Source organism: Ooceraea biroi, chromosome 8 (assembly GCF_003672135.1).
Source record: "Ooceraea biroi isolate clonal line C1 chromosome 8, Obir_v5.4, whole genome shotgun sequence".
NCBI classification, from domain to species: Eukaryota; Metazoa; Arthropoda; class Insecta; order Hymenoptera; family Formicidae; genus Ooceraea; species Ooceraea biroi.
In genome coordinates this window covers 15511724-15539104 of record NC_039513.1, presented here as the reverse complement: position 1 = coordinate 15539104, position 27381 = coordinate 15511724, and the positions used below count along the sequence as shown (strand labels likewise).

The 27381-nt window shown below is 45.6% G+C and overlaps 1 protein-coding gene across 6 annotated transcripts in view; it reads left to right on the top strand.

The window, feature by feature from the left end:
* Positions 1-27381, top strand: part of LOC105280265 — an 85984-nt gene that overhangs the window by 15669 nt on the left and 42934 nt on the right. For 5 of the 6 annotated variants that reach the window (XM_011340641.3, XM_011340631.3, XM_011340650.3 and 2 more), the window contains 2 exons: positions 24573-24715; positions 25626-25969. In XM_011340641.3, coding sequence (XP_011338943.1) covers positions 24573-24715; positions 25626-25969 — 487 coding nt within the window. Of the gene's footprint in view, positions 1-6789; positions 6923-24572; positions 24716-25625; positions 25970-27381 lie in introns of those variants that run through there. The other variant, XM_011340671.3, reaches the window with a different exon arrangement.

The window sequence follows — 27381 nt, the reverse complement described above, 5'->3', positions numbered from 1 at the left end:
GCTACCAATTCAGGGAAAAATCGAATTAGCGAATGGAACTTTCTCAATTTCGAATTTCTTTCCCGGGTTCTCGCAATTTCACAATTTGTTTCGTCGCTTCCGGACCCACGCGAGGACGTGAGCGAAGCGACGCGTCTTGGAGCGCTGCTCCGGATCTGGATGTAATGTCGCATAATTTTAATGAGCAAATAGACTTCTCTGTCTTTCACTTTTGTAAACAAACACCATCGCGTTCGCGCGTGAATTAAGCTTGCGCTCAGATCACGATTCTTGACGTAATTGCGTCTCTCTCTTCCTAACAAATCTAACGTCGGAAATCGCGTCTCATTCTCTTTATTTAGCTTTCTTATCCGTACATGCGGGGCTCTTATCTGCACGCGTCCCAGAAGCATAAACCGTTTCGGTACTAATCTCGGTAATTGTTTTCGCTGATTTGTGTAATTTACGCGGAAGCTCGTCGAGGTACTGCGTCCCAAGACGCTGCAGTCGCATTTGCGCAATTTCGGTAGATACCAGCGTAACCCTCTTTCCCTGTTCTCGTACCTCGTTAGATCGAGTTCTTATTCAGAGTAGGAGGGAGGAAATAATCTGGGAGCTCATCGCGATCTCGGAGCAGACGATGCTCTCACCCGATAATCTCCGCCCCCGCGTCTCCTTACATACAATTTACACGCCGTAACGTTGGTACGCGTCGCTTCTCAGGGGAGAACACGAGTTCTACAGGATGGTTCCATAGGGAAAAACGATTCGCAAGGTTCTGTGGTTGCATGAAAAAGACAGTTGACCGAGAAGCACGAAACGGGGTGGCGGGGTGTCGGTGATGATAGTGGTGGTGCTGGCGGTGGCGTGGACAGCCGCCGAGTGCGGTGGGGGAGAGTGCGAGCTTGATGGTTGGGAACATTGGAATGGAAGCGAAGTTGCTCGTATGGTTGCCTTGGTGAGGCGTGGTGTATATCGATCTCAGACTTGTGCGCGGAAGCAGGGAAAATTATATTATTTGCAGTGCGAGAATGCGAGAAGAGAGAAGAGGGTACGAGCCGGAACAGGGGTTGAAGCGCAGCGGGCAAGCCGGATCGCAACGGATGAGAGTGCACTCGCGAATTCGATTATCCGGATCGATGTGCGCGCGGATCCAAGCGGCGGCGATTAACTCGTTTCCAATCGAGTGTGGAAAAAAGTTGCGCCACCCCGGTCATCCTCCTTCCTCGGATGTATCTGAGAGCGTATTACTCGAGAAATCATCGAAGTAAAATGGAGCGTTGTAACATTTACCGTAACGTTGCTCGGAAATGAATTAACGCCATTTCTCTCGTCAGACAGCGTTTTCTCGCACTGCGTGCGGTCTCGAGCGATTAATAATTCCGTTATTAATGTGCGCTCTCTCGCGTGTAACTGTAGATTAAACCGAGATGCCAAATTAAAGATGCATAATGTGGTTTGTGAGCGAACATTCTGGCAATCCGAGATCACCAAGCTGAGCGAAATAATCGCGGTCCAGCAAAATCATGAAATTGTAGAGAGAACTACTATTCCTTACAATTAAATTCAGATTGATATGCGCATTAATTTCTTCGAAAGATAACAGTTTTTGAAAATAAAGGGATACAAATTAATATCTGTAGTAAATGAAGCTTAATAGCACAACTTGAAAACGCAACGTAGCGTTGCGGAATATAATTCGAAAACAATTTACTTTGAGTTCCCATCTATTGAGAAACGTAAATACACGCTGCAAACAAAATAGAGTTTGTATTGCATACGTATGCATTATTGTTACCGAAGCAATCAACAAACATGGATGAGCCACTGGATGAGCTGTTAAAGAAGAGGGTGCAAAAGATTCGACGTAATCGTCAAAATTAATTAAATAATAATGAGCAAACGTGCTGTTTGCATCGCACCATTAACGATATAATTTCCCGCGCAAACGGAAAAGCAATTATTGGATTATTCGGAGCTACACATCACGTTTCATTATTAATCAAGAGTAATTTTTGGGGAACGGAATGGGGGTGAAAGGACCCCGGGATCAATAGCGAAGGAGTTTATTATTCAATGCAATTGCGCGTTGTTCTAATACCGTATGAATGAAATAGCGGCGGTTGGGGCGCTATTTTGGAAACTTCGTACTTGAGCGTGATTACGCCACCCTTTCTCTCACCCTCGGTTCGCTTGGGGGTGACTCTCGTTCCCCTCGCCAATGTCTCTCCGTCTCTTCAAACTTCCCTATCGCAAAGTTCCGAATCTCGAAACCGCGCGTGTACATACATGCACTTACACGCGTGTAAGCGCTTCTCGGCTGCGAGCAAGCGAGCGTTCGTGAAGACAGACTTCCATCAACAGAAATTAATGTTTCACGTTCGCGCGCATACTGCACCGCGTTTCTCTACGTCGCAAAACAGTAACGGGCGCGTTTGAATTTTAAGAATTTCATGCGCCTTCGTGCACACGCGTTTCACTTTTTTCATTTTACCGTTTTTACGCTTTTATGCGCGCCTCTTATTGCCGCATATTTCGCGCGCGTGTGCTATTTTCCAGCCGATGTACGCCGAAATTTGCGGTAACGAAAATATCGAGTTAGATTAGATAAGCGTGCAGTATTTTAATTATTAAAATAGGGGGAAATGGATCAGATAGTAGATAATCGAAGAACGTGAGGCTCAGATAAATTCACAATTATTATAATAAAAAGAACATTTAGATCAAATCAACAAGATAGATGAAAAGAATATGAGAAAATAATAGCTAAATATTGACGTGTATTTCTCTTTGAAAAACATGTTTTGTCTAGCTATTATATGTAGAAAAATATTAATACTCTACAATAACAGTTTAGTAAGTTGGCACTGTAAAATTAGCCTTGCAGAGACAAGGTAATCCTGTTTCACGGTAAACATATTCCGGATTTTATGGATGCTTTATGGGTGTGTTCCGGCAACGAGATCTGATAAAATTAGATATGAAATAAACGCGAGCGCGTACAAAAATATTAATACTTAAATGAAGGAAAATATGGATTTTGCATACTAAATGGGCGCGAATATCTCGTAACGTGCTATATAAACGAGTTGTCGAGCGGAGCTCCTTAAAACTCGTGTGAAACGAGTACGGGTTTTTCTTTTCACGTGAAATACCGAGCGTGGAGTCTTGTACCGTGAGGTCTTAAAGCTCGTTTCTCCACATTATCGATGTGTTATTGTGCCCCAAGGTGCAAAAGAAGAATCTAGACGCTAGTTTCGTCGTAACGCGTGTATCTTCTTTGCTGCGGAGAACGATCTTAATGCGCTTTTATACGAGTATTACGAGTCGGTGGATTTGCGGGCAGGAGTTTTTCGAAAAATTGCACAAAGCGAAATTATACGTCAACGCTGAAACAACACTGCTAAGGATGTTTTGCTCGCAGAATGCTCGTTATACAAAAAGTGTAACAATACCGGGACGCGCCGGTTCGCTCGCGAGAGAACCGGGAAAATAAATATGCGACCGAAAACGCATCTGTTATTAATATCGCTGCTGTCAACAAATATCGCGGGAAAGCGAGAATTTCGATTTGCGTCCACCGTAACAGCGTTATCGTGCATCTGTAAATCTCTCCGCGGCAAAATTGATCTGGCGCCAAATCATCAGTCGCGGAATGCAATGCGGGGACGCCTCGTAAATCAAAGTTTCCTTTTTCAACCGACCCGTTGTCGAATACGCGGAAAACTTTTGTCATTAAATTTCGATCGTGAACGAGAAAAACGTTCTTTCGAAAATAGTGCTCCATCGTAGTAATAACAACGATCATACGATTCTTGGATGTTGTTTCTCGTACGGAAAGAACGTATTTATCTCTCTTTGGAAAGATTACGAGATCTTTTATTGGAAAAACAGAACCGTATCTCGCTATTATTTTCCGTTCATTCCGCTATTATTTCTTGTGTTTATTCCGCTTTCAAATAATTTTCATGTTATCTATTTTTGATCGTGACCCATGGAGATTTTCATCTCGAAGATATATCCACGAGATATATATCGTTGAAGTTCGTGAGCGCGTAATCTCGCGAGAGGCGGCCGGCGATGAAAAAGCGAAGATGCTGGCGGATAATACGCGAGAGAGATATTTCTGCCGGGATCCTTTTAATCTACGTGGATCCCTTTAATCGCGTTCACAACCGGAGGTGACATCGTCCCACAGCACCGATAAATTCGCAGCAGTCACTCCGACCGTTGCTGAATCGTCTCTGGAATCAGCACGACCGATTAACGGACGCTCGGCTGAAGCAACCCGGCGCCTTATTTACCGAGGAAACGTAATTTACGATCGCGCGGAGCCGCGCAACAAAAGACCGGATTGCATTAAGTCATAACCGTAGCTGCAGGCTTTTTAATTGAAGGGGGTTTACTTTGTCGAACGCGGGGGAGAGAGCGGAGAAATCGTCGGATTCGCGAGGCGCTCGTTATCCATTCGTCTCTCAAAGTGCTTGCGCGCTCGCGAAATTGAATATTTCAATGGAGATGCTCGAGTTTATCGCATTGATATGGATCAGCTATTTGCCAATTAGTTTGTGATGAATAGTGAACCAGCGTAAGAATCAATTATGTGTTGAAAAAAATAAAGGAGGTAAGAGACAAATGCAAAGTAACCAATTGTTTCGATTTCGATAGGTTTCCTTCTGCGAAAATGAGAACAGGATATCGAGTTTGAATTTTCAAGCGATTCACACGTATTGTGCCATCGAATTCATTATTTTTTCAATTGGAATATGGCAAAACGGATTCCGTAACATCTTGATTTGCGAATAAAATTGACTTGTCCGTTTGAAAAAAAGAGATAAATCTTCCACTGGAGAACTGATCAATACGCTACGTCGGAAGAACATGTCAAAACGCAAATGTAGATTACGTAGAGCGTTTCCATATCCGAGTACGCGTGAACTTCCGTTAGCCATACGGCGTTCGCCAATTTATTACATCCTGGATTTCCTCGAGCGTGTTAACCATTTCTAGTGATATCGAAAGGATGAAGCAGATACGGTGGTAGGTACTCTCAATACGTGCAAATTTAGCGGTACTTCGTGATAACATCATCGTAGCCGGGTGCGAATTAAAGGGATCTGTAAAATACCGCTCGCGCGTGTTAATCACCCTTCGCGCGAGGGCGCGCGTTTTTCGTGGTCTCGATGCTGTGTGCGCAGGGGCGAGTGGGCGCTGATATATTATCTTCGGAGTTAGCATTCCCCGTCAAATGTCGCGTGAACCAGCGAATGAGATTTTATCAGGATTTATTTCTGCGTCGGGATTAAATTTGTATTCATCACGTGAAAACATCACAGGATGCCGCGCGACTACGGAATATTGTATTACTCCGTGCGTGTTTTCGAGATTCTGTAATTCCCGCGTAATGAAAATGAATTGCGGCCCAACGGGGACCGGACGCGACCGAGAGACCAAGTTATTTCACTCCATCGTTCTTTTTTGTGGTAGTCAAGTTCACTTGACGAGACAGAGTACATTCCGTAAGTGCCCCGGTTATTTCGAAGTTCGATCATTCTCTCCGGAAGTACTTTTCCGCCGCGCTTAAAGACTGCAAGCGCCATTTGGCGGACGGCGGAGAAGTGAATTTTCTTATTATTAAATCGCGTCTTATCTCCAGATTGCAGACTTCATCTCATGGAGATTCACTTTAGGACTCTATTTCAGGGCTCCAGAACGAGGAGCAAGCACGAGCATTATTAATCGTACGAGGCGTTTTACGCTCTCACGGAACATTTAAAAGAGGCTGAGCTAGACATCGAACGGGTTTGATTATCGTGATAATGGCGTTGATAATGGCGCGACGGTGCCTTTCCGCGCGGTGCAAAACGGTGGCGGAGGGCAGAGAAGCTTTTCCACATTCCAGTTCCTTAGCTCGGAATTTCTGAAAAAATGTCTGACTCCGTGGCGAGAGCGAGTCTCACGAGTGACGGAGCGGCAGGAGTACAAAAGTTCTCGTCACTGCTTTCTTGAATCAAGAATATTTAGAGAAATTTCACCAGTAACACCTCGGTAACCGCGAGTACCTGCTGTTGGCTCACCGCAATCTGCCATGATTATATACGTTGCTGTACATAGTATACGTAACGTTGCGTCTCGCTGTGCGAGCTCTTTCGCGAGAGGAAATCTTAAATGCATCCCAAGAGGATGAGGCGGACGAACGTCGGGCAAGAAAAGCGAACATTGAGAAAAAACCGCCAGAATTAACATCGAATATAAAATTTTGCTGAAAATGTCGCATTGCGAAAGTTGCAACTAAACAAACTCCGTCTTTGGTGCGATTCTCGTTTATTCTGCGCGTGCGAATGCACATCCAATATTTGCGAGCTCGAAAAGGTTGTTGCAAAAACTATTCGCATTTACACCGCGAACGCAAAATGGTTTTAGCGGCGATATCTGTGCCGCGAGGGAACCTCGCGTCCCATGAATATTTATTCGACAATGCCGAAGCGCGCCAAATGAGATTTTGCATTAAGGTCGCGCCTCGAGCTGGAGAATGCGATCGTTGATCGAGAAATCATCGGTGATTTTTATTCCGCTCTTAATCTCGCGTGCTGGTCGGCCCTGTATAATTTATTACCGTCGCGTGAACCGTTGTCGCTTTAAAGTCCTACAAGTATACAGTTCGCGATAGTCCGCGAAAACGCGATCCGGAAAGTTAGGGCACACAACGTTGTTACTCCGCCGTTCTATCCGCTGCCACTCGTGAGCATCAAATCTCGGGACTATTTCAATTTATAAGTTTACGGGGGGAAGCGAAATCGCCGTAACTTTGCCGTATCCGCGTGGGAACTTTACTCCACTCGTTTCTGGTCCGCCGCGCGAAAACTCGAAAACTCATTTTCCGAGCCAAGGAGGCGCGAAGAACGGGCTTTTTCAGCCGGGTCGGCGAATCGTTTGCTCGCATGTAAGTGACTTTGTTTATTAACCCGGCGCACTTCCGAATTTCTCGCGCCATCATTGTCATCATCATCATCTTCATCGTGACCACGGAACGCGAAGCGGCGCGATAGCGCAACGACGCGTTGCCGCGTGAAATACGCCGGGAGATAAAAGTGATTTACTTTCCACTGCACTTGTAATACCCGGGATAATGCACATTGCGCAGCACGTACCATAATTTCAAGCGAAATAAAGTATATGAAGTTTTACCGCGTTATACCGCGCCGTTTCATCAAAGTTACAGTTTCCGGAAGCCGGCCACGTAAAAACGATCTTCTCTCTCCAAATTCACTCGCGTCGTCGTGTGATACGTCAATTACGCTTTAACGGTGCTTAATGATCCTTCCCGACGCCGACGCGCTGATTATGCGTGACATTTTCTCTCGTAATCGTGGCTGTTTACGCTGGAAGGAGGAAAGTAGGCACTACCAAAGGCTACAGAGGGAGACCCACTCCTGCCTCCGTACTCGCTCCGGTTTCCGGCGGCTGCTAGGGGAATTGAGTTACGCTTTGACCTGCGACATATACGTAGGCGTCGCAGGTGTCGGGCGTACCGATGCAAATAATAAATAAACGCCGGTTCGTATAAAATGCATGAGGAAGCGAGTGATGGGTATACAAAGATGCGGCCGTCGCTGTGGTCGACGACGATCCGAATGCATACGGGATGAATCTCCGCGCGGGAATAGGTCCGGGAGATTTTGTGCGCGATTTTCCCGCACGTAACGCACGTAGATTAGCAATTATCTTTAACCGCAAAAGACTGCTCACCGAGCCATACCGAAGTTCAAAGGGAAAACGTCAGTTTTCCCGTCCGCAGCATTGATCTTGCCGAGACTGGAGCCTCGCGCAGAATTCCTCTCTCATTTTCGGCTGATTTTTCGTCAAAACTCGAGAAAGTACCGTAAATGTTTGCGTCATCGTGCATTATAATTTTCGGCATAATTTCCGGTGTCGCGATCAGCTGATCATCCGTCGACCTCGAATCCAGCAAGAGCTTCGCATTGGCATTGGCCGTTACCGGTAGCAGCTCTCGGGGTGTTGTAAATTTATCAGCACCACCACGGTACACCGAGGGGATGCTTCCGCGCGCGCACCCAGGTCGTATAATTCTTTAATGCTCTCCAACGAGCTGTGCCCTCGTGAGAGAAGCTCCTTGCCCTTCTGGAGTGGACGAGCGCATCCGCTTCGCTTTGTATCTTGTGCGAAGGGAATGGCATCCCTTTGGAGAGCGGACCTTACTGATGCGTCGCTCAGGGGAGTCCCTTGTTATGGCACGTTGTTTGGGCCGACAGCATATTGCGGTAGCGCGAAACGCTACCGGCGATTGCACGTTACGCTGGGGTCGCCCTGAATTCTAAGCGGATCTTTGTGACGACATCCTTTTATCGTAAAAATCCAGGGAGGTTAAGAATGATTCACCGCAGATGGGAAAAATGAGGAACAATCTTGAAAAATCTCGCAGAATATTCTCGCGACGATTCTTCTGGCATAACGTGGCCTCTACGATTTTTAAGAATTATCAGGATGCGTTAACTGTATGACTTATTCTAGGATTTTAAATTAAGACAGCACTGCAAATAGCGTTCACGTTTTTTCATTGACATAACATTTCATCTGACGGATGAATCAGGAAATTTTATCTCTGATAAAGGGATCAGCTTCAAATATTTTGGACCGCGATGAAGAGCGCCGACATACGACGACAATGACGATAATGGGGTGGATCGTTAGCAAATCGGAATTCGAGCTGGCGTGCCACGATATGTGAGAAGCGTTGATTTTCGGGATGCAGTGCGATGCAGTAACGCGGGTTGCATTTAAGCGTGTTACCGAAAAGCTGGCAAGCTTGTATTGACTGCAATGTCAACATCGTTTCGTCCACACCTTGTGCAAGATACGACTCATCGTCGTCGAGTCGTCGCGACGGTGTTGTTCCGTTCCTTCTCGTTCTCCAACCTCGGCGACCCACGGAGTTGCGGAAAGAGAGGCAGGGGTTGAAAGCGGGAGCGCGTGAGCCGATGGTGAAAGTGGGATAGAGGGAGAGAGAAAGAGAGATTCGTTATTGATTCGAACTCGACACAGCTTGGGCATAGTCGTGGCGGACCGTCGTCGCCGTCGTCGTCGTCATCGTCGTCGTCGTCAGCGTGTACCACCGGTGGTTGGAGGGGTGCTGGCGAACACAGGCGCACGCAAAAGCAACCCGGTGTAGTCGGATTAGATCGCGAGGACCGATGACGACGTAGGCGGAATGACCCCGATACAGTATTGACGGATGACCTCGGGAAACATGAGTGGGACGTCGCGATTTTTAAGAATGCACGAGGCTCCGACGAAAGGTTGATACGTTACAATCCACAAATCCAGTCGACTCGTATGGGTCGGTCGTTCAGTCGTAGAGAGTCTTGATATGAAAAAAGGGAGTTCTTTTCTTTCTTCTCTTTCTTCAGCAATAACGAAAGTTGTCGTAAAAATTATCTTAATCTTTTATAAGGGTGAGCGTTGGGGGCCAGAAGGGTAGTTTCGAGCGCGCGAAATGAGCATGAGATTGGAATGGCGATATATTACATTTCGAGCGTAAGAGTCGCCATTCGTCGGACAAAAGCTGCGCCATGGTTGAAATATGTAGACACTTTACATTCAGTATGGCCTTTGTCCGAGAAATGGCAGTCCTTCGGTTGAAAGTGACTCTGAGAGACCTGTTATTCAAAGGTGTCACGTGTTCGAAACTGGCCTTTCTTTGTGCGTGTCATAGGGACATATGCTGGAATATCGGTTACAAGAGCAATAGTACGGGCAATATTTTCCAGGGAAATGTAGAAAAAAAGACAAAGGTAATGTAATACCAAAGAGATGATACAACATCGCGCAGCTTGTCCCTCTCACATTATTCACTGTTTTTTGTCTCAATAATGTAAAAGGTTGATTAAAAAAGAAAAAAATAGATTTCCGCAAAACTCCGCCAATACGCGACGTTGTGACGTGCAATCCGCTGAGTAGAATTAGATATTAGTGAATAAAAAGAAAAATTGAGAGGCCTGTATAGCCGTAATTCATTCGGCGATACGCGTGTATCGGAAAACTGATCTGCGCTATCGTCAGGAGCAGCAAATCCTTATTTTTAGGATAACGAAGCGTACCATCGTAGCATCGAAATCCGTGGAATTATAAGCGTCGAAGGTGAAAAAGTGGAAGAAGAAAAAAAACTTTCCATCGAACTGGATAGTGACTGATGATTAACCGATCGATCGTTAATTTTGATAAATGACCCGAGGAACAACCTGCTTTTAACGAGCTGCGCTATGCTCATGCAGTTTTTTTATCACCCTCCACGCTTCGAGAACATATCGGTCGCGCTATGAAAATAACTTCTGTCTTCGATTATATCGTGGCGCGTGCGAAACTCACATTAACGAGATAAAAATTATCTCGATCCTATCCTGTGTTATGTCCTATGTGATTTTTCTCGTCATTATTGTGGATCCTCATAATTCGCGTTTATAGTTTCCAATTAATTCCGAATCAAGAATTTTAATTTCAGCGGAAAAATTAAAACTCAATTACTAATAAAATCTTCTGCCTTAAATTAATGCTGTAATTAACGCTGAAGAGGATCTGCAACAGGCTCGAAACGTTCAACGAATACTGTATTATTATAAATCGAGTAATTGAAGTATCGCAGCACCGACAATCGTATTTTAGATCTTACTTTGCCGATGTAATTTTCATTGAAAAGAATATTAATGTGACGCACGTATCGTGACGTAATCATGTTTAACATTTAATCCATGTTGTATGCTCAGCAGTAATTCTCTGATATTGTCGACTTAATGTGAATTATCATTCGCGCAACTACGTTACTTATCTCGCTTTATATGCGTCGGCGTTGCTCTATTCTCGCGATAAATGCACAGTTACTATTGATTAATCACGTTATTACCGCAGTTACAACCAACTGCTCAACACCGGCTTTTTAACCCGATTACCTTGAATGCGCAAAATAATTACACTAATGCAATCTATATAAACCGCCGCTTTTATTCCGCGTTAAACTAATAATACCCGCATGGCGTTGGGTGCATGCGGTAACTATCGCTCCTCTTTAATTCCTCAACTCGCAGTGGACAGTAACTAAAATATATTGTCGAGATAATACCGACTCGTTCAAAGCTTTTTTTCGTAATTAGTCGTGAGTGTAGTCGAAATATTTTAACCCGTTTTTACTCCGAATAACGAAAAGTCACTCAGGCGAGATGGACTACGGGGCATCGTCGTGGCATAAAATACCGTAACGTCCTCTTTTCCTCCAAAGTGGACGCTCGAAACCCCTTTCTTAATATCGACGCAAACATTCCTCTTATATGAAAGCCGTTCATCTCGGGTCACAGTATCCCGATCATCCTCCTAACTTCAAAGGATCCTAACTTCAGATCCACTGAGTCGAAGGGATACTTTTACGTCTTTCAGACGTGAGATCCTCCGGCTCTCGCGCTCGTTTTACATGGAAATGCGGCCGTGATGACGACGTATAGTAACGAGGATGCGATTTCGGATAGAATATCTCTGCTGCCTCATATCGCAGTTGAAACGTTGAAGTCGCACTTACGTGTCATCGCGCGCGCGTGCATACACGCACACATGCACGTCTCCCCATCTCCCAGCATTGATTACTCCATTGTGGTTCGTTAATGACGTCAGATTGCAGCAACAACAATAACTCGCGGTACGAAGCGATTCGCTCGATGTCGCCGATTAATTCCGGCAGAATTGATGGCGTGACGATGTCGATGGTCGAACGGTTTTCCACGATGCGGAAAGAGACGGGGAGAGAAAGAGAGAGAGATGCCGGTATCGTGATGACCATGACTACGAGATGTAACGACGGTATGTCATTGGTTTCCCAATGTTTCCGGCGTGCGTAATTCCGTCGCGGTCGAATGCACGATGCGTGGCAAAGGGGGATGAATGCGGAGCCGCCTGGCGGGCGAAAATCCCCAGCGGGGTGGATTTCCCGGCGGGGAGATGTCACTCCCGTGAAAAGTCGCCTACGCTTTATCGTTCCGGCGGTTATCGGGGATTGCCGGGAGCGAGGCACGTATGTTTCCGCTCGGAAAAAGAAGAAGAGAGGCAAACAGACAGACGGACGGAGAAACGGAAGCGGGAGGAACGCGAGAGTGCAGGAGACGGGTGGTTACGCGGCGCTTCCGCGCGACGTTTCGGCCGGAACGGATTCCGTTCATGTCTGCGGGACGGTATGCGTCCGCGAGTGCCTCTGCTCGAGTGCCTGAGCGCACGTGCGCGCGTGCTGGAACGATGACGGATCGCCCGTCCGGAATATCGAGCGATCGTATCGACAAGATGCATCCGACGTCGTACGACGTCGATGACAAAAAAGGGAAAGAGCGACGTCGGATCCGATATCCGCCGTTGACGGCATTTAATAACGCGACACACGTTACGCGTTCGCGCGACGTCCGGGTCTCTTCTGTTCGTGGTGGCAATATCGTCTCTCTGCTACTCCTCTTCCTGCTACCCCCGCATTCGCCGTGCGACGTAAATTATGCATGCCAGAAGAGAGGGAGTAAGATTCTTATTATGTTAGCTTTTCATTCCTCTTTTATATTGTTTTCCCTCGTGACGGCAGCGCGAGATTGCCACGAGAAGTTTCGGGACGCCCGCGCCGCCCCGAACTCCGAGGCTGACGCGATTATCCCGATTACACACGACAGGATCGGGATGAGATACGAAGATGAGATTATTTCTGTAGCGCCTCGATCGCCTGCGCGTCTTCAACGCTCGTGAAACACTCTTGGGAAGCGGTTTCTACGGTTATTTATATCATATAATATGTGAAAAAGAGATCTCGCCTTTTCTGTGCCACTCGAAATTGTGCGACACGAATTTAGCGACGGAAAATCAGCAAACGGAGAGTATTACTTTAATCAAAAATTATGAAAATTCTAAGAACAAGAAACTATCAAATATTTTGAAAGTAAAGTATAATTATATAACAAGATATCTTAAAATAAAAAATTACTAACAATAAAATACACTGCTCTTATCAAGAAAGTGCCGCTGAAAGTAACGAATTTTACATGAATCTCGTAAAATTGTTCGAATTCCTGATCGAGCTTCGTAGCTTGCGCTAAGTTTGCACTCTGTTGCATATGCAAATAAGGCTGCGGAAAATCGTTACCGCAGCATTACAATACCGCGGTAACCGGTGCACATTTATGCGCGTTTTCGGAAGACACGTACATCGAAATTTATGCGTTCGATAAATATTATACCGCCCACTCGCGCGTTCGTCCGCTTTTTCGTGCGCGCGACGATCTGCACGCGCGAATGCACCGTTTGTGTATTGTATTTAATTCTTTTGAAGCGTGCATTTATGAAAATAATACGCTCCACGGGCAATACATAATACGGCACGCGTGTAATCGTTTGATGTTAATTAACGAGGTGACGTGCGTTCGGAAGTGCGGCAGCGTCCGAATTGCACTTGATACGAGATTATATCGCGATACATACAAAAACGGCGCCGTTTAAGTGAACTCACATCGATTTCGCTTGGTAATTGGTCGGGCGCATTTCGCGGACACGTTTTATCGATAACGAAGCGAAAAGAGACCGTTCTCGCGTTAACGTATTTTCCCAGAATAAAATATTATATTAATTCCGATATCTCGTTAATAAAATCGCGATAGCCGGAGGTCGGAGCGCGTAGTAAGTATGCGACTTGTGAAAATGCGCGTTTATGTGCCAATTCGCACATCCAACACTTATTGGCGCATTTACGTGCACGCACGCAAAGTCAAGTGATGGGAATCGTTAAATTATTAATGATATGAATTATATTATCATATCATAGCCGAGACACGTTGCGAATCTTGACGCAATTACGTGTCGGTGCACATTAATCTAGATCGAGGCTTGATTTACGTTGCCGGGCACACGTGCCTAATCTCCTCGAATTTTTTATAATATTAGCTCGCATAACACATCGATCGACACGCACCTTGTACGAGATCATGCAATAACGGCAAACACGGACCTCGCTATTTTCTGCTCGCTGAAATGAGGAACACGGACGACATCCTGCTGGCAAATATTTAGTGAAATTGTAATGTTGTACCTCACATATTCGACGTGTTTTACGAGGGAATAGATATTATCGAGAATATCAGGTCATGTCATCAGAATATTTCGTTGAGCGAAATGCCAGGTCAAATATTTTTCTCTGCGTCAGGTTGTTAATTGCGCGCGAGTTCATAATGCGCTGTGCATTATTTTATAGCTAATTATTATTATTATTACATTATTTATATGGAAATAACTGAAAATTGCAAATGCGTCTCCATTTTCTAATAACAATGGCCTGTAATTCCGCGGTGATCACGCTGTTTGTTCTCGCGTGCGTAGTCGGAGCGTCCGTCGCATGAATATTCTGTAGGCAACTGAATTGTGTTCGTCGGAAAATCTGTATCCCCCATAAATTATACGGTACGGTTGTGGCGAGTCGTTTACCATATCGAAGATAAAATATTCAGCTTTGATACGGAAACGCGCGGTTATCATAACGCGTAGTAGTCGATTTCGCATTCTCTGCTTTAATCAACGCGATAAATCTAATACGCGTTCTAACCGTTAATCCGCTTCCAGATTACTCATACAAATTGATGATATTTCGTTTGATCCCTTTTTTCCATAGTTTTATAATTTAATGCGGGGAAATTTCGCAAATGTTTGCTGATGCAACGCTGAAAGCTTTTAGTAATTTCAAAATTGCAATAAACTTTTCGCGCTGTTACGCATACAGGGAACGTTAACTCATCAACTTATTATATATAATTTTTTAATTATACATGATCACAATCTATATAAATCTATTATTAAATTATCTGAGTAAGAGATTACATATATAGATTTATGTATATAGAATTTTGTGCTGAGAAAGACAGTAATTTTGAGATTACAGGGAGTATTTCGGCCTAATCTGAATAGCAAAATGACTACGGCATTTAGATATTTCCGAGATATCAGTAGAAGAATTAGCGTGACGTCAGAGAAGATTGTCACTGATAAATGTTGTTTGCTTGAAATATTGACATACCGTTGGCAGTATGCCCGTTACCGGTCTTTTATCTGGACGCGCTTTCCAATATCGTCGCATGCCGGATTTTTATAATTCGATCGCACGCGCGCTTTTTACCTCGCTATTTTTTAACGTACAAAATCGTTCAATATCAATCATGTTTTAAGCCAAATATTATTTCTTTTTTATAGATTAATTGAAAGAATATTTTTCTCATTTTTCTTGACAATTTTGTACTTGCTTTGTTAAATTACACGTCATCGATGAACAATTCACGATAGCGTAAAAATATCCAATTCAAAGCTTTTATACAGATTAACATTTATAAAACGCAGTATGCTGTCGTTCGACCGTTTCCCGCTTTCAAATGATTAAAAATGTAACGAGTCAATTTATTTTCAGTCAGTTAACAGATTCGATATTTTTCACGATAAAGCTATTTAACATGCTCTCTTGCGAAACGATTAGCTCTGTATTAATCAACGATTTTATTTCATTCCGACTTGAAGAACTGACACGGTTCTTGCAAGGACAGGTGAAAGTCGTTCAACGTCGAGAAACCCGCGCAATTGAGAAAAATTGCACCCTCAAGATGTGAGAAAACACAGACTGACCCCGGTGTCGCACAATTTGGGGTACGCTTGAAATGAAATGGATGAGTGGGCACTTCTGTAGATTGCCAGCAGTTTGCAGTACAGTCCAATGGGGTAAACAATAAGGGCACGCGGCTGCTTACGTTACTTTAAATTGCGAAGATGATCGATCGCCCATCCGCAATATCGGGCGCACTTGAGGAATGCACGTTATACTTGCCGCTTCCTCGATTATGACGTGGACGTAATTTATACCGGTTATTCTTCTCCCTGATTCTTCTGCATTTAAGTACGCGTAATTTAAGTAATGTGGGTCGCATCCAATCTCTATACGACTAGCGAATTACCTCGGCGGTCTCGCTCGCTTTGTTTTAGAACGCGCGGCCTTTAATTAGATTAATTGCGCCCGGTCTTGCGTGTGCGCGCATTTATCAAAACTTCTCGTCATCTTATGCAAGCATGCGCCCCCGTAATCCCGTTTTTTCCCCCCCGCAAAGTACCGCCGGCGGTTTAAGCTTTTTTTTGGTTTTTTCCGTCTATCTCTTTCTCTCTCTCTCTCTCTCTCTTTTCTCATATCCGGGTGTTACATGTTTGCACATGCAAATGATTAGTTATTCGCGCATGTTTCCCTTTTATTTTTTTCTTTCTTTCGTTTCCAAACGATGAATTGGGAACTGGAATTCTGTGACTGTTTGTTTAAAAAATCTGTCGCGCGGTTATTTTAATCGCACATCGTATTCGTCAGAGAGGTGCAGTCAGATCGCGCGGAAGGAACAGTTGCTATTATTATCCGTGGAATAAAATTCAAGCGGAGCAGCTTGCGCGCGTCCCTTGTCACGAGATCTGTCGCGATTCATAAATTATTTCTCGATTAATCTAAATGAGCCTCTCGTCTCCATCTCTCTCCCTTGCTCTCACCTTCTCTCGGCACGCGTACTCGACAGTTACAATGAGGGTGAATTATAGGGATTAGACAAAGTGCCCTCGTCGAGCAACTTAGGTGGAAGCTTTGATCATGTTGGATAATATCGCGACGACAATATATGCATGTTAGAGGCCACGTCAGGTACAACGGTATATCTACCGGGTAACCTAAAGCTGTAATGAGATAACGCTCTTGATACGCGTAATAGTTTCACGGATACGAAGTCTTCGGAACAGTCAAGCAGACGGTTAATGAGCGTCACGTCGCGACGTTTAATGAAGTCGCCGTTCGCGTTCGCGTGCTCGAGGAAATTCAGATTCTTGATCAGAATTTGCTATCGTTTCCCGATTGAGTCCCTGGGAACTCTTGTGAAACAATAAGCGACCTGGCAACGGCTTAATCTGCGCGCATGGCCGTTTCGGGCGTCTCAGTTACCCGAGTTAGGATTTACTTATCTCGTTGCGCGCGAGTTTGAGTTAATGTAACTTCATCGGGTCGGAATCAGGAGGTCTGCACCCGTATTATGGATCTTTCGATTAACCGATAGCCCGCTGCGGTAAGCGCGAAATTATTCGATCAAAGTGCCCGATCAAAGCGCTCGCGTAAGCGATACCCGACGAGCGAGCCTTGATCGCATTTCCGATCTCTATTTTCATCAGTTGCGCGTGATAAGTAGCACGGGACATCAAATGGAACGTCGGAATTGTGCAAATGCTTAGTCTGCAGAAATTGCAGAAATGTGTGCTTTTCTTTTTCTTTTTTTTTAATTTTTTAGAATTGTGTGCGCGGGAGTTGTTACTGTGAATCTATACTTGACGAGGCGCCGTTGCATTATTGAGCGATCTTGGAATTTTGCGAGAATTATTTTATACTTACTCTGCTTACTCTGCTGACTTCTGTAGCTTTCTCAGAAGAAAAAGCTTAATAATTCTTAGCTTTTAAATCTCTCAAGGTAAAAATATGGAACGCTAAAGGTGCTTTGATGTTCGATTAAATTTTCACTGATGGCAAGCGAGAAATTTGCATGCTGAAAAATGTGCCACACGTTTGTCGGATTCGACCATGTCGAACCGCTGACCTGCTATCGTGCGTTCGTTTCACTTGCAGCTTCCAGCAGCACAAAACTTTTTCGGAGTCGCGCAAAACAGAGGGAAAGGAAGATTAACCTAGTGACTGGACCAACACTGTGTAAGCCCTATACGTCAATCCACCAAAAACCTCCGGCTTATCCACCCAGGCTCACCCACTAATTCGGGGTACACGACCTGTCAGTGAGGGGAAAGTAAGGGAACTCCTCGAAGGTCTTTCCGCGTATTCGAGTTCGAGTCACAAACTTGCTCGTGCGCTTTGCGGTGGAACGAAAATTCTGCAAAGTATCAAAACGCTTATCGGATCTCGCGATTTTATTGAGTGTACCGATAGTTTCTACGACAATCGCGCACAAAGTTGCCGCATTTACAATTGAAAGGTTCGCGAAAGTGCACGGATACGGTAAGAAATGCTATGTAAACTGAATGCAAGCGATATTGCTTTTTCCGGAAAAAAAGGACAGAAATTTCACTCATGTAGTTTAAGGCAAGTAGAAAGCCCAGCAAAGGGCGGCTATTTTTTCGGAAAAAACAATCTTGCAACGTTGATCGGTCACTTTGCAGATGCGTGTACCCCGTTATTTACAGCGTCACCATCACCATCTGTCACCATTACCATTCTCTCCCGCGTCTCTCCATCGATCCGATCACAGTTGTTGCGTTTGTTGCGTAAAGTTTGCATATCAATGCGATGACATATTAATTAACATTTCCATTAACATTACCGCGATGACAAAACGGTGCGGTTAACAGATCCGATTGAGTCGGATCCGAAGCGAATTAGTTCGATCTTGTAACGGTGGCGGTTTTTCAAAGCACGGAAAGAAATCTGGCACGGTCGACGGATTTGCTTGAACTCTTTCGAACTGGAATCCAGCTTCTTTGGGACACATGTGTTCCAATAAGCCTGGTAGCGTTAACACGTTCGCTGCCATCGTGCGGTTGAAAAATCGGTCCACCTCGAATTCTTTTTATTTCTGATATCGGAAAGATAGACTCTCTCCATTTTATACAATAATAGTGAAATAGAGAAAATTACACACGCGCGATGCGTGGTAGCGAACGCGTTAAGATGCACCGCGACGCGACGCGTGTACGTGTGCGCGGCGCGGAATATTGAAACGTATTTGACTTGCAAACGGGATCTACCGGCTTTTCCCTTAAAGCCTCGGGACGCAGACGTTTATATCTTGATACGTTCTAAAAGTTTCAGCGAGACATCCCGTGAGGAGCAGGAGCGGTTGCGCGAGGGTGGTTCCGCCGGATCTGGCGGCCGAGAGACAGAGAGGATGAGCGGAAGAGAGGAAACGAGATATAGTCTCTCCTTCCCTCCTTCCTTCCTTTCGTTCTTTTTTTTCTCTCTCTCTCTCTCTCTCTTTTTCTCACCCACTAGAAACAATGGAGGCGGAAGTTTTCTGCCTCCGCTACGCGCTTCTAAGTGCTGAGAGACGCTATACGGTAGGACAACGTGCTCAAATCGATAAGTGCGCGTCGCGGTGTATTGGCACATCGAAACGGCGGGATAACGCGCGGCTAAAATGGAAGAAAACTGAAGTTCCGCGATTCTACTCGGGACTCGCGTGAAGTTTTCCCCGCTCTGACGCGCATTTCTACCTGTACGCGTATCTCTATCGACATTTAACTTTTTGCGCGAGGATCGCGTCTTTTTGCGACCACCGCGTGCCGTGCGTGCAACCGGAAACGCGATGCATGCTATTTTTCAAATATGCCATCTATTTTTATACGTATTACGTCGTATTAGCTGCTCCAATGCCAAGCAAACGCGATCGCGTTTTCATACCTGCACCATGTACAAACATAGTGATATGCAAAGACGAGATTTTCAAGTGCGCGTTCAGCGTTCTCCGGCTGCTATTTCTGGATGAAAGAAAAAGCATCGATTTAGCAACGGCCAATCGAGTTCCGGCGGTCACAATGGAAACTGAACGCATTGATGGTATTGATCATCAAAGCTGCTGCGGCGCTTGCTTGGCACTTTTCGCGTTTACGCTTTTGCGACTGTGTCGGGTACACAAACGGCTAAAAGTGCTGAAAGACTGCTGATGTGCTGTGAAATCAAATGTAAAACTGAACGCCAACTGCAACAGCATTCTCTGAAACTCGAAATCGTTCAGAAATCATGTTACGTATAAGTGAAAATTACGTTGCAACGATCTGCCGACGTTTCTTCAAATTTTCGATAAATGGCTCGACTACGTTTACGGCGTTGCGGAGTTTAATTTCTCAATGCAATTCCGTCCGCTCGTTTTCGCACAATCCAGTCGTAACCTGGCAACTTCGCGATATAAAGCAAATCAAAATTCACTCGACTCGGAATAAGCGCGTTCGAGCGCGATCGAAGATGGTTCTCGGGGTAATCGTTCAGGCGGATTGATTAATCCCTTTGGAAAGATGCACGGCGTTCAAATTGAGTCGAATCGAATCGAATCGCGCCTGTTGGCCCGACGCTGATTTGAATATATTTCGGATTATCCCTTTGTTCTACAAAGTGCGTACCGCGCTACGTGTCCCGTTTGCATTAGCCGGAAATAGTATCGATCACAAGGGTTTGCAAAGCACTCGCGACCAGATCAAACGGTCCGCGAGAAGAATAAATAACTCACTACGCGCGCGAATCACCGCGTTTTAACTGCAATCAGGATCGAATCAAACGAACGTCGAGTTTCTCGCCTAACGGCTGATCGAACTTGATGATTGAAAGGCACAAAAGGATCGCTCCGACAAGCGTATTTTCCGACAAGGCATGTTTGTTCACGCGCGCGATTATTGGAAGATTCAGCGTCTTTTCCAGCCTTTTCCAGCGTAGACGTCAGTATCGATTATGTGGTATAACGCAAAGTAACGCCGAGTCTGGTTACGTAATTATCTTGCGGCGCGGCGGTGTTGCCACAAAATTTACGTGGGCGATTCTGCATAATGGACGCGTTTCTGACAAAGTACAAACCCACCCTCTTCTACCCCCTTCGTGCCGAATTGCCTCAACAGTTTGGAAATTTGGCGGAAGTTTAGCACGCCGGCCGACCGTGTAACTATTTCGCAGTCCGGACATAATGGACGGCTAGATGTACTCGAGTTACTACCGGCATCTTGAATTCACGCCGAGAAACCGATCGCGACGCGAGCGGAACTCGCGCAACCGATTCCGCGCGGAAAACAGCGCCTCTCGTTAAATTCGCTCGCTCTCTCTCTCTTTCTCTCTGCCTCTCTTGTCGAGAGATACGTTCACGTTTGTTAAACCAGCACGACTCCCGAGCGATTCCGACGTCAACGTTATTTCGGTTTGAGCTCGCGCGCGGAGAAGCGTCAGATTATATACACAGGAAGCGCGCAAAAGAGGAAACCGCACGAATTACGCGCGCGAGCTGTTTTTATTTTACGATACCATCGTACGGCCACATTGTTCGCTCCTCTCGTATGTTAAAAGCCCCGGCTTTAAAACACTCGTCTCACATATAGTGACCGGTGTTTTCCTACATCTACCGTGCCGAACACCTTGTCCACCCCCGATCCACCCTCTTTTCGCTGACGACCCTTATAGCTCGCCTCTGCACGGTACACTCTGTGAAGCGCAGAGCGCGCTCCGAAAGTAATCTGAGAGCTCGGTACACACAGCTCGCGAGTTCCGTCTCATTCATAATTTACAGGGCACCAGGATACTCCACGAAAGAAAGAAAAAGAGAAACGAGAGGGAAAGAGAGAGAGAGAGAGAGAAAATATCGTTCTCCTCCGAGTATTTCTGCGCGCCCGGCCGTCGCATATCTACCGCTGTCTGCTGCATTACCGTAATCGCTCTTGCGTCTTACATTTTTCTTTTACCGTGTACTTCCTACTTCCATCGCGATGTAATTTCTATCAGCGTTACTGCGATCTCTCGCGACGGCGCGGCGACCTGCATCTCCGTCGAGAGGCAAGATGCTTCTGATATTTAATGAGGCATGATCGCTAATTAACCAGTTTGATTTCTCTCCTTCACCTTGCGAATCGTATCGTCGATGCATTCATCCCGTCCACGTGTTTGCGCATTTTCCGCATCGCGCCTCGTCGATGTCGTATTATTATTTCATTTGCAGACGTTTGTCATCGCAAACATATCGCTGTACGTTTTACTCTCGCAGCAGCTTCATCGATTTTCACACGTTGAGACACGTTGATTGTTATTTCATCTACTATCATCTTCTTGTGATGGATTTTTCATCCTCATTGTTCCTACTCGGGAACAATCGAAACTTTGAATTTCGGCGGAATATGTTAACAAATATGTTTTGCAGCGGCATTTGCATGATCGAGTAACATTCTTGCACGCTTCTATGCCAAAGAACGCTCGCATTACATCGCGTGTAATGCGCGAGAAGGATGACAAGAGAGGATGGATAACAAGTCCCTTGCATCTCGTGCTCTTCGATCGTGCATAGTTTCCCGTAGAATTTGCTTTTTGTCTCGAATCGGTCGTGGCGAGCACGTTTTCGTTCACGTCCCGTCGAGTCAGACACCTGTTCGAGGCCGCGGAAAATCGAGACGTAGATTACCGTGACCGAGCAAGCGAGCTTTGCCTAGTGTCATTAGTGACAATGTGCAGGCAAGCGAAATTCGCTTTGACGGAAATTGGCTAACGTGACCGTTCTCGTGCAGTTAAATGCCAGCGCGCAATGTGTAGCTTTGCGTGCTATGCCAAATGTCGCCGAGAATGCGCCACTCGATAAATGGTGGCACGCCGGGCAATAATGGAGATAATGATGTTTCTGGTGATCATAGCGTAATCACATCATGAGAGATTCCTGCCGTGGTTTCCTCGATTCCTGAGATTTCCACTACGTGGATACTTTTCCAAGCGCTCCTTTTCGTTTCCATTCATTCGGACGAATCGGAGTCGGTCTTGCTCATCAGTTCGCTCGTTCGCGAGTAATTTTGTCTTGCATCCGACGGACCAAATGCTGAAGCGATCTTAAATGATATGCAACGCGAGCCCAAGATATTAAATCTCTCTGTCGCTTGATATGGTTCCTTCTAAATTATTTAAGGAACGTTATCTTTAGCTCGCCGGTGTGCAAGATTGGGAAATAGAACGCACCGCTATTTCCGTGTGAGATATGTGAGAAACCGGGCATCCCTCGGAGACGAGAGGATTTGCCAGAGTTTCGCGATAACTGAGAGATAGAATTTCCACTTACGCTCCTATGATTAAATTAGACGGGGCTCTTTTATTACCTACATCACGAGCATTGTACCTTCCAGTTGTCATGCTTTCTATTATATTTCGGCCTCCAGTATCCGTGATATGAAAGGAGGATAGCGTACCGCTTCCGGGGGATGCTCTACACGGCAGCCTCGAGCTCGGGGTTTAATTGCGTGGAACTTACGGGACACGGCACACTTCGCGAGCGGAGGACGGTTCCTCGTCGTGTCGGCCAGGTCCTTCGCGGAGAAATTTAATTGGTCGGATATCGGGTCTTGCCGCTTGTCGAAACTCCCTTATCAGACTGTCTCCGTGATTCCACCTTTCGTTGTGCATTGTCGTTCGAATCCGTCCGACAGATTGCGAACGCCCCGTACGACGACTGGCTTGCTCCACTTTAGCTCCGCGCAGCGATATCGATGTGCCCGCTGCTATCTTGACGGACGACGGAAGCCGGCTCCTCGTCACGAAATATTTCGGGATTATTTCGGGCGATCTGTACTCCTTTGTTACATCCGTTTTCCTTAGGTTGCGCGCCCATATATCCGCGGAAGCCCCATTTGTTTTCTGCCTCTCGAGCGGTGATAAATCTCCTTTTTTACGACACGGATAATTCGATAACAACCGGATTCTCGCAGCTACAGACTCCTTGTCTGCCATTCGCGTTCATGCTATTTCACTTCTCAGAAACAGTACATTTATATGTTTCATATTCACTGATTCTTTATCATGTGATTTCTGTGATTTGAACGATGTGATAGTGCATGATGTAGACTGAGATGTCGCGCAAAAATTGTTGCGCGATGCGACGCTGGCGACTTCGTTAAAAATTTTATCATCCCATTTCATCATCGGGCAAGTGAATTAGAAGGGATTTACAATGCGATATTACACCGGCGCGTTTCTCATTTTATACAGAATGTAAAAAATATCGCGCAATGTTGTATTACAAGCACTCTCTGTCCTCTGTCGTGCCTGTAAGCGCAGGGTAAAAAGCCAGCTATAATTCATTCTTCGCAGTATCGAGACCCGTCACAAATTCTTGTGTAATAACAATCACATAAATCAGAGTCTAAAGTTTAATAACGCGTAAAATTTAATCTTGCGAACGCCTCGAGAGATTTATGAAACTCGCGCGAAGTAATTATAATTATAATATATTACGAAGACTGCTGCATGAGACAGCAACGAGGATCATGAGTGCCAAAATTTCGTGATCGTCATCATAATGGAGTAAAGATCGTGGATGAATGAGAAAATCACAAATTGTTTGATTCGCGATCGCGGTCGGCGACCCTCGTTAGGCGATCCGGCAATTACGATCGCCACGAGTGAGTCACGTGTGTTTGCGGATCGTGTGCGTATTCGTGTGCGTATTCGTGTATTAGATAAGTTGATTATTGATCGGCCTTTGGTCATTTAGCGACCCAATTCGAGATGCATAAAGCGAACGCGTCGCGCGACGTCACGCCGGGGGAAATGTCAATGGCAAACTGCACGACTGATTGCCGCGTAACGCGTGTGCCATTCCGTCGCCAGTATCGCGAAATATCGCGGAATATCGCGGAATATCGAGGAATATCGTTGTTGCCGACTTTGCCACTCAGCCTGATTCGCTCATTCGCAGATCATTTCGACGACTGAGTCGAGCGTTCTTGATACGCTTTTCTGCGTCTCGTTAATGGATAACGAGTGTCTAATTCAAGTGTTTCTGTTTCAGCGACGGCCGACTGGTAGAGGGAGATCAGATACTGGCGATCGATGGACAGCCATTAGACTCGAACATCTCCCATGAGCAGGCGATCTCGATTCTTCAGAAGGCTCGCGGTCTGGTTGAGCTGGTCGTAGCAAGAAGCGCCCAAGGTAATTACGATGATGCCGCGTGCGGAATCCGCTTACCGTCGCGAGGCCAAATCCGCTTGGACGTTCTCACGTGCGATTTACAAAGGACGCCGCGACCAATAAAGCAATACGATTTTCCCAACTTGGAGCGTGACAGTTCAATTTGCTCGTACAGGATACACAGAATAATTTTTAATGTTACCGTGAATTTTACAAACGCATACTTTTTCCTCTGGTACGCCGCGTATTTTGTAACTTTCCAATGCACGCGTAAAAAAAACCGTTATTATATGCAAGTTGTAAGAAGGGTATTGTGTCTGAATCATTGTTAACGGTCGCCAGAGAGGAAAAAAGAGAGAGAAAGAGAAGCGCAGTACGGTTTAACATAAATTTTGATTTTCGTTGAATTCGCCACGGCCTGGAGAGCTAAATTAGTTTGCTACTTCTTTTTTAGCCTGGACGTTGTACATGGAACAGAAAACTCGTCTCTGATTATCCATGCGTGTACACGGCACGAACGACGCAGTTGCCTCGCGAGAACATCGCTTTACCATTGTTTAACTTTTATCATTTTATCCCGCGGAATCTCAAAAATCCGTTAACCATTTTTCAAAGTTAATTCGGAATTCATGCGGTACATTCAAACATCGCTGAAAAATATCGCGAGCGGACAGTGCCAAGGAATTTTTTCCAATCCCATTTCGTCGGTAGTGTGCTTTTTATTTAAAAGCTTCTTTATCTGTTATTCTTTATCTTTATAATGGAGAACTTGCTTCCGTAATTAATTCCGTAACAAAGGAAATTCCGAGAAGGAAGAAGGAATCATTTTTTCGAGAAGAAGCAGTGTTTTGTGCCGTGTTTCTCGGTACGGTACGTTTCCTCTGGCAGAATTTAACGGGAGTGACGTTGCCCCGGCTTGCTCTGTCGACAGACGTTGGGAGCTCTTTGCCAACGGATGAATTGTCCGGTGGTTCGAGTTCGACAGCGGCCGCAGGAGCAGCGTCGTCCATCGTCGGCGGCGGCGGCGGTGCCGCTGCCGGGAACAATCAGACAAGCTCCGACAAGGATCAATCGGTGTCAGCGTCGTCCACCGTCGTTACACCGGCGCCGACCCCGAAGTCAAGCCAACCGGCTAGCACCACTTCGGCGGCGACCCCGACGCCCACGCATACGCCAACACCTACGCCGACCTCGACACCGGTACCTGGAGGCCTCGTTATCGAAAGGAGCCCCTCCGCCGTCAGCGACGCCTCCAAGAGTGGCTCTGACATGGTGGTAAGTCTTTCCGTTCTTTCTTACAGCCCGTTTAACCGCACGATCTAACCCGCGTTCTTCGAAGCGTCCTTCTGCTTTTTTTAGAAAACTCCGTGCGACGTGTCTATAACGCTTTATAATTCTGTCCCTCGGATCTCTAATATCGCGTACGTACGCGTTCCCATTTTCCGTTTACGATCGTTAACGTGTCCATGTCGATTTCATGAACGTCGAGGTAAAATCCTCGTGGACTTCGACGTCAGGGTTTAATTAAAAATTCGGAAAAAGTCAGAGATCCATCGCAATTTCGTGGAGCAATCTGAAAGAAGAATTTTCAAGAGTATTTTATCCGAACGCATTCTCCTCGCGTTTTTTTCTCGTCGTGATTGACGCAAGAGCGATTACACGTTGGCCAAAGTGTGGAAATGACTAGATTATACCGGCATTCCTCGTGATCGCCCTTTATCTCGTCGTCTTTTGTTCTTCCCCCTTCGTGCGGACGAAATATCACCGGGTCTTTTCTCTCGACGGGGACCACCATTGTGTTGGATTCTACCCCGCGTAAAGGGATGTTCTTCATTGACCCTTAATAAGGCATGCTCTTCTCTCGACAGCCTTTTTATATTATCCTGTAGCTCGTGGCTGGCTTTCGTAGCTCGAGATCAAGTCTTATGCGGCAAACTTTGTCTCCCTTTCATCCACCATTCGCCCACCCCGGTGATCCGAGGGTGCTTCATCCCGAAAGAAATATTTGCGCTCGAGCTGCTCGAGTGGCGGCCCACCGATAAAATCCCGATCGATAGTCCCGGCATAATTGGCCTCATTTGGGCACCCTTCCACGGCACTCCCCCTTTTTTTATCCCCTTTCGACCACCCGCCACAATAATAGGAACGGTGGCGCGGCTACGACCGAAATAGAATTATTGGTGCTGCTTCGCCGGCATCTCTCTCGAGGCAATACACTCTCGCCAATAATATTTATCTTGTATCTGCTACGTAGGATCCCGCGGATAACCAAGGGCAGTATCTCTCTGCGAAATATTATCCATTTCCAGGTGCATTTAAGAGAGAACAGTCGGAATCTTCCTGTTCTTATTAGTTCAATTCGTTTGGTTAGACTTTTGATAATATTTATTATTTTCAATTCTTCTCTAAACTTCTTATTCAATAATATTATTCATGAAAATGGTGTATCTTTCCTCGTGCCCCCGTCCACAATTCGTCTGGCGCTACGTTAAACAAATTGCATTGGTACATGCGGCCGTTTTATTTCGCGCAGCCAGTAGCTGAATTAATTAATTTAATTAATGATATCAACGTATTACGTGAGCGCAGTTAATCGAATAAATTGAAATGGAATTCTAAATAGTTGACTGCATGATTCACTCGGCTATCGGTTTCCAGGCAAGTTTCCGATCGCCCGGCGAATCGCT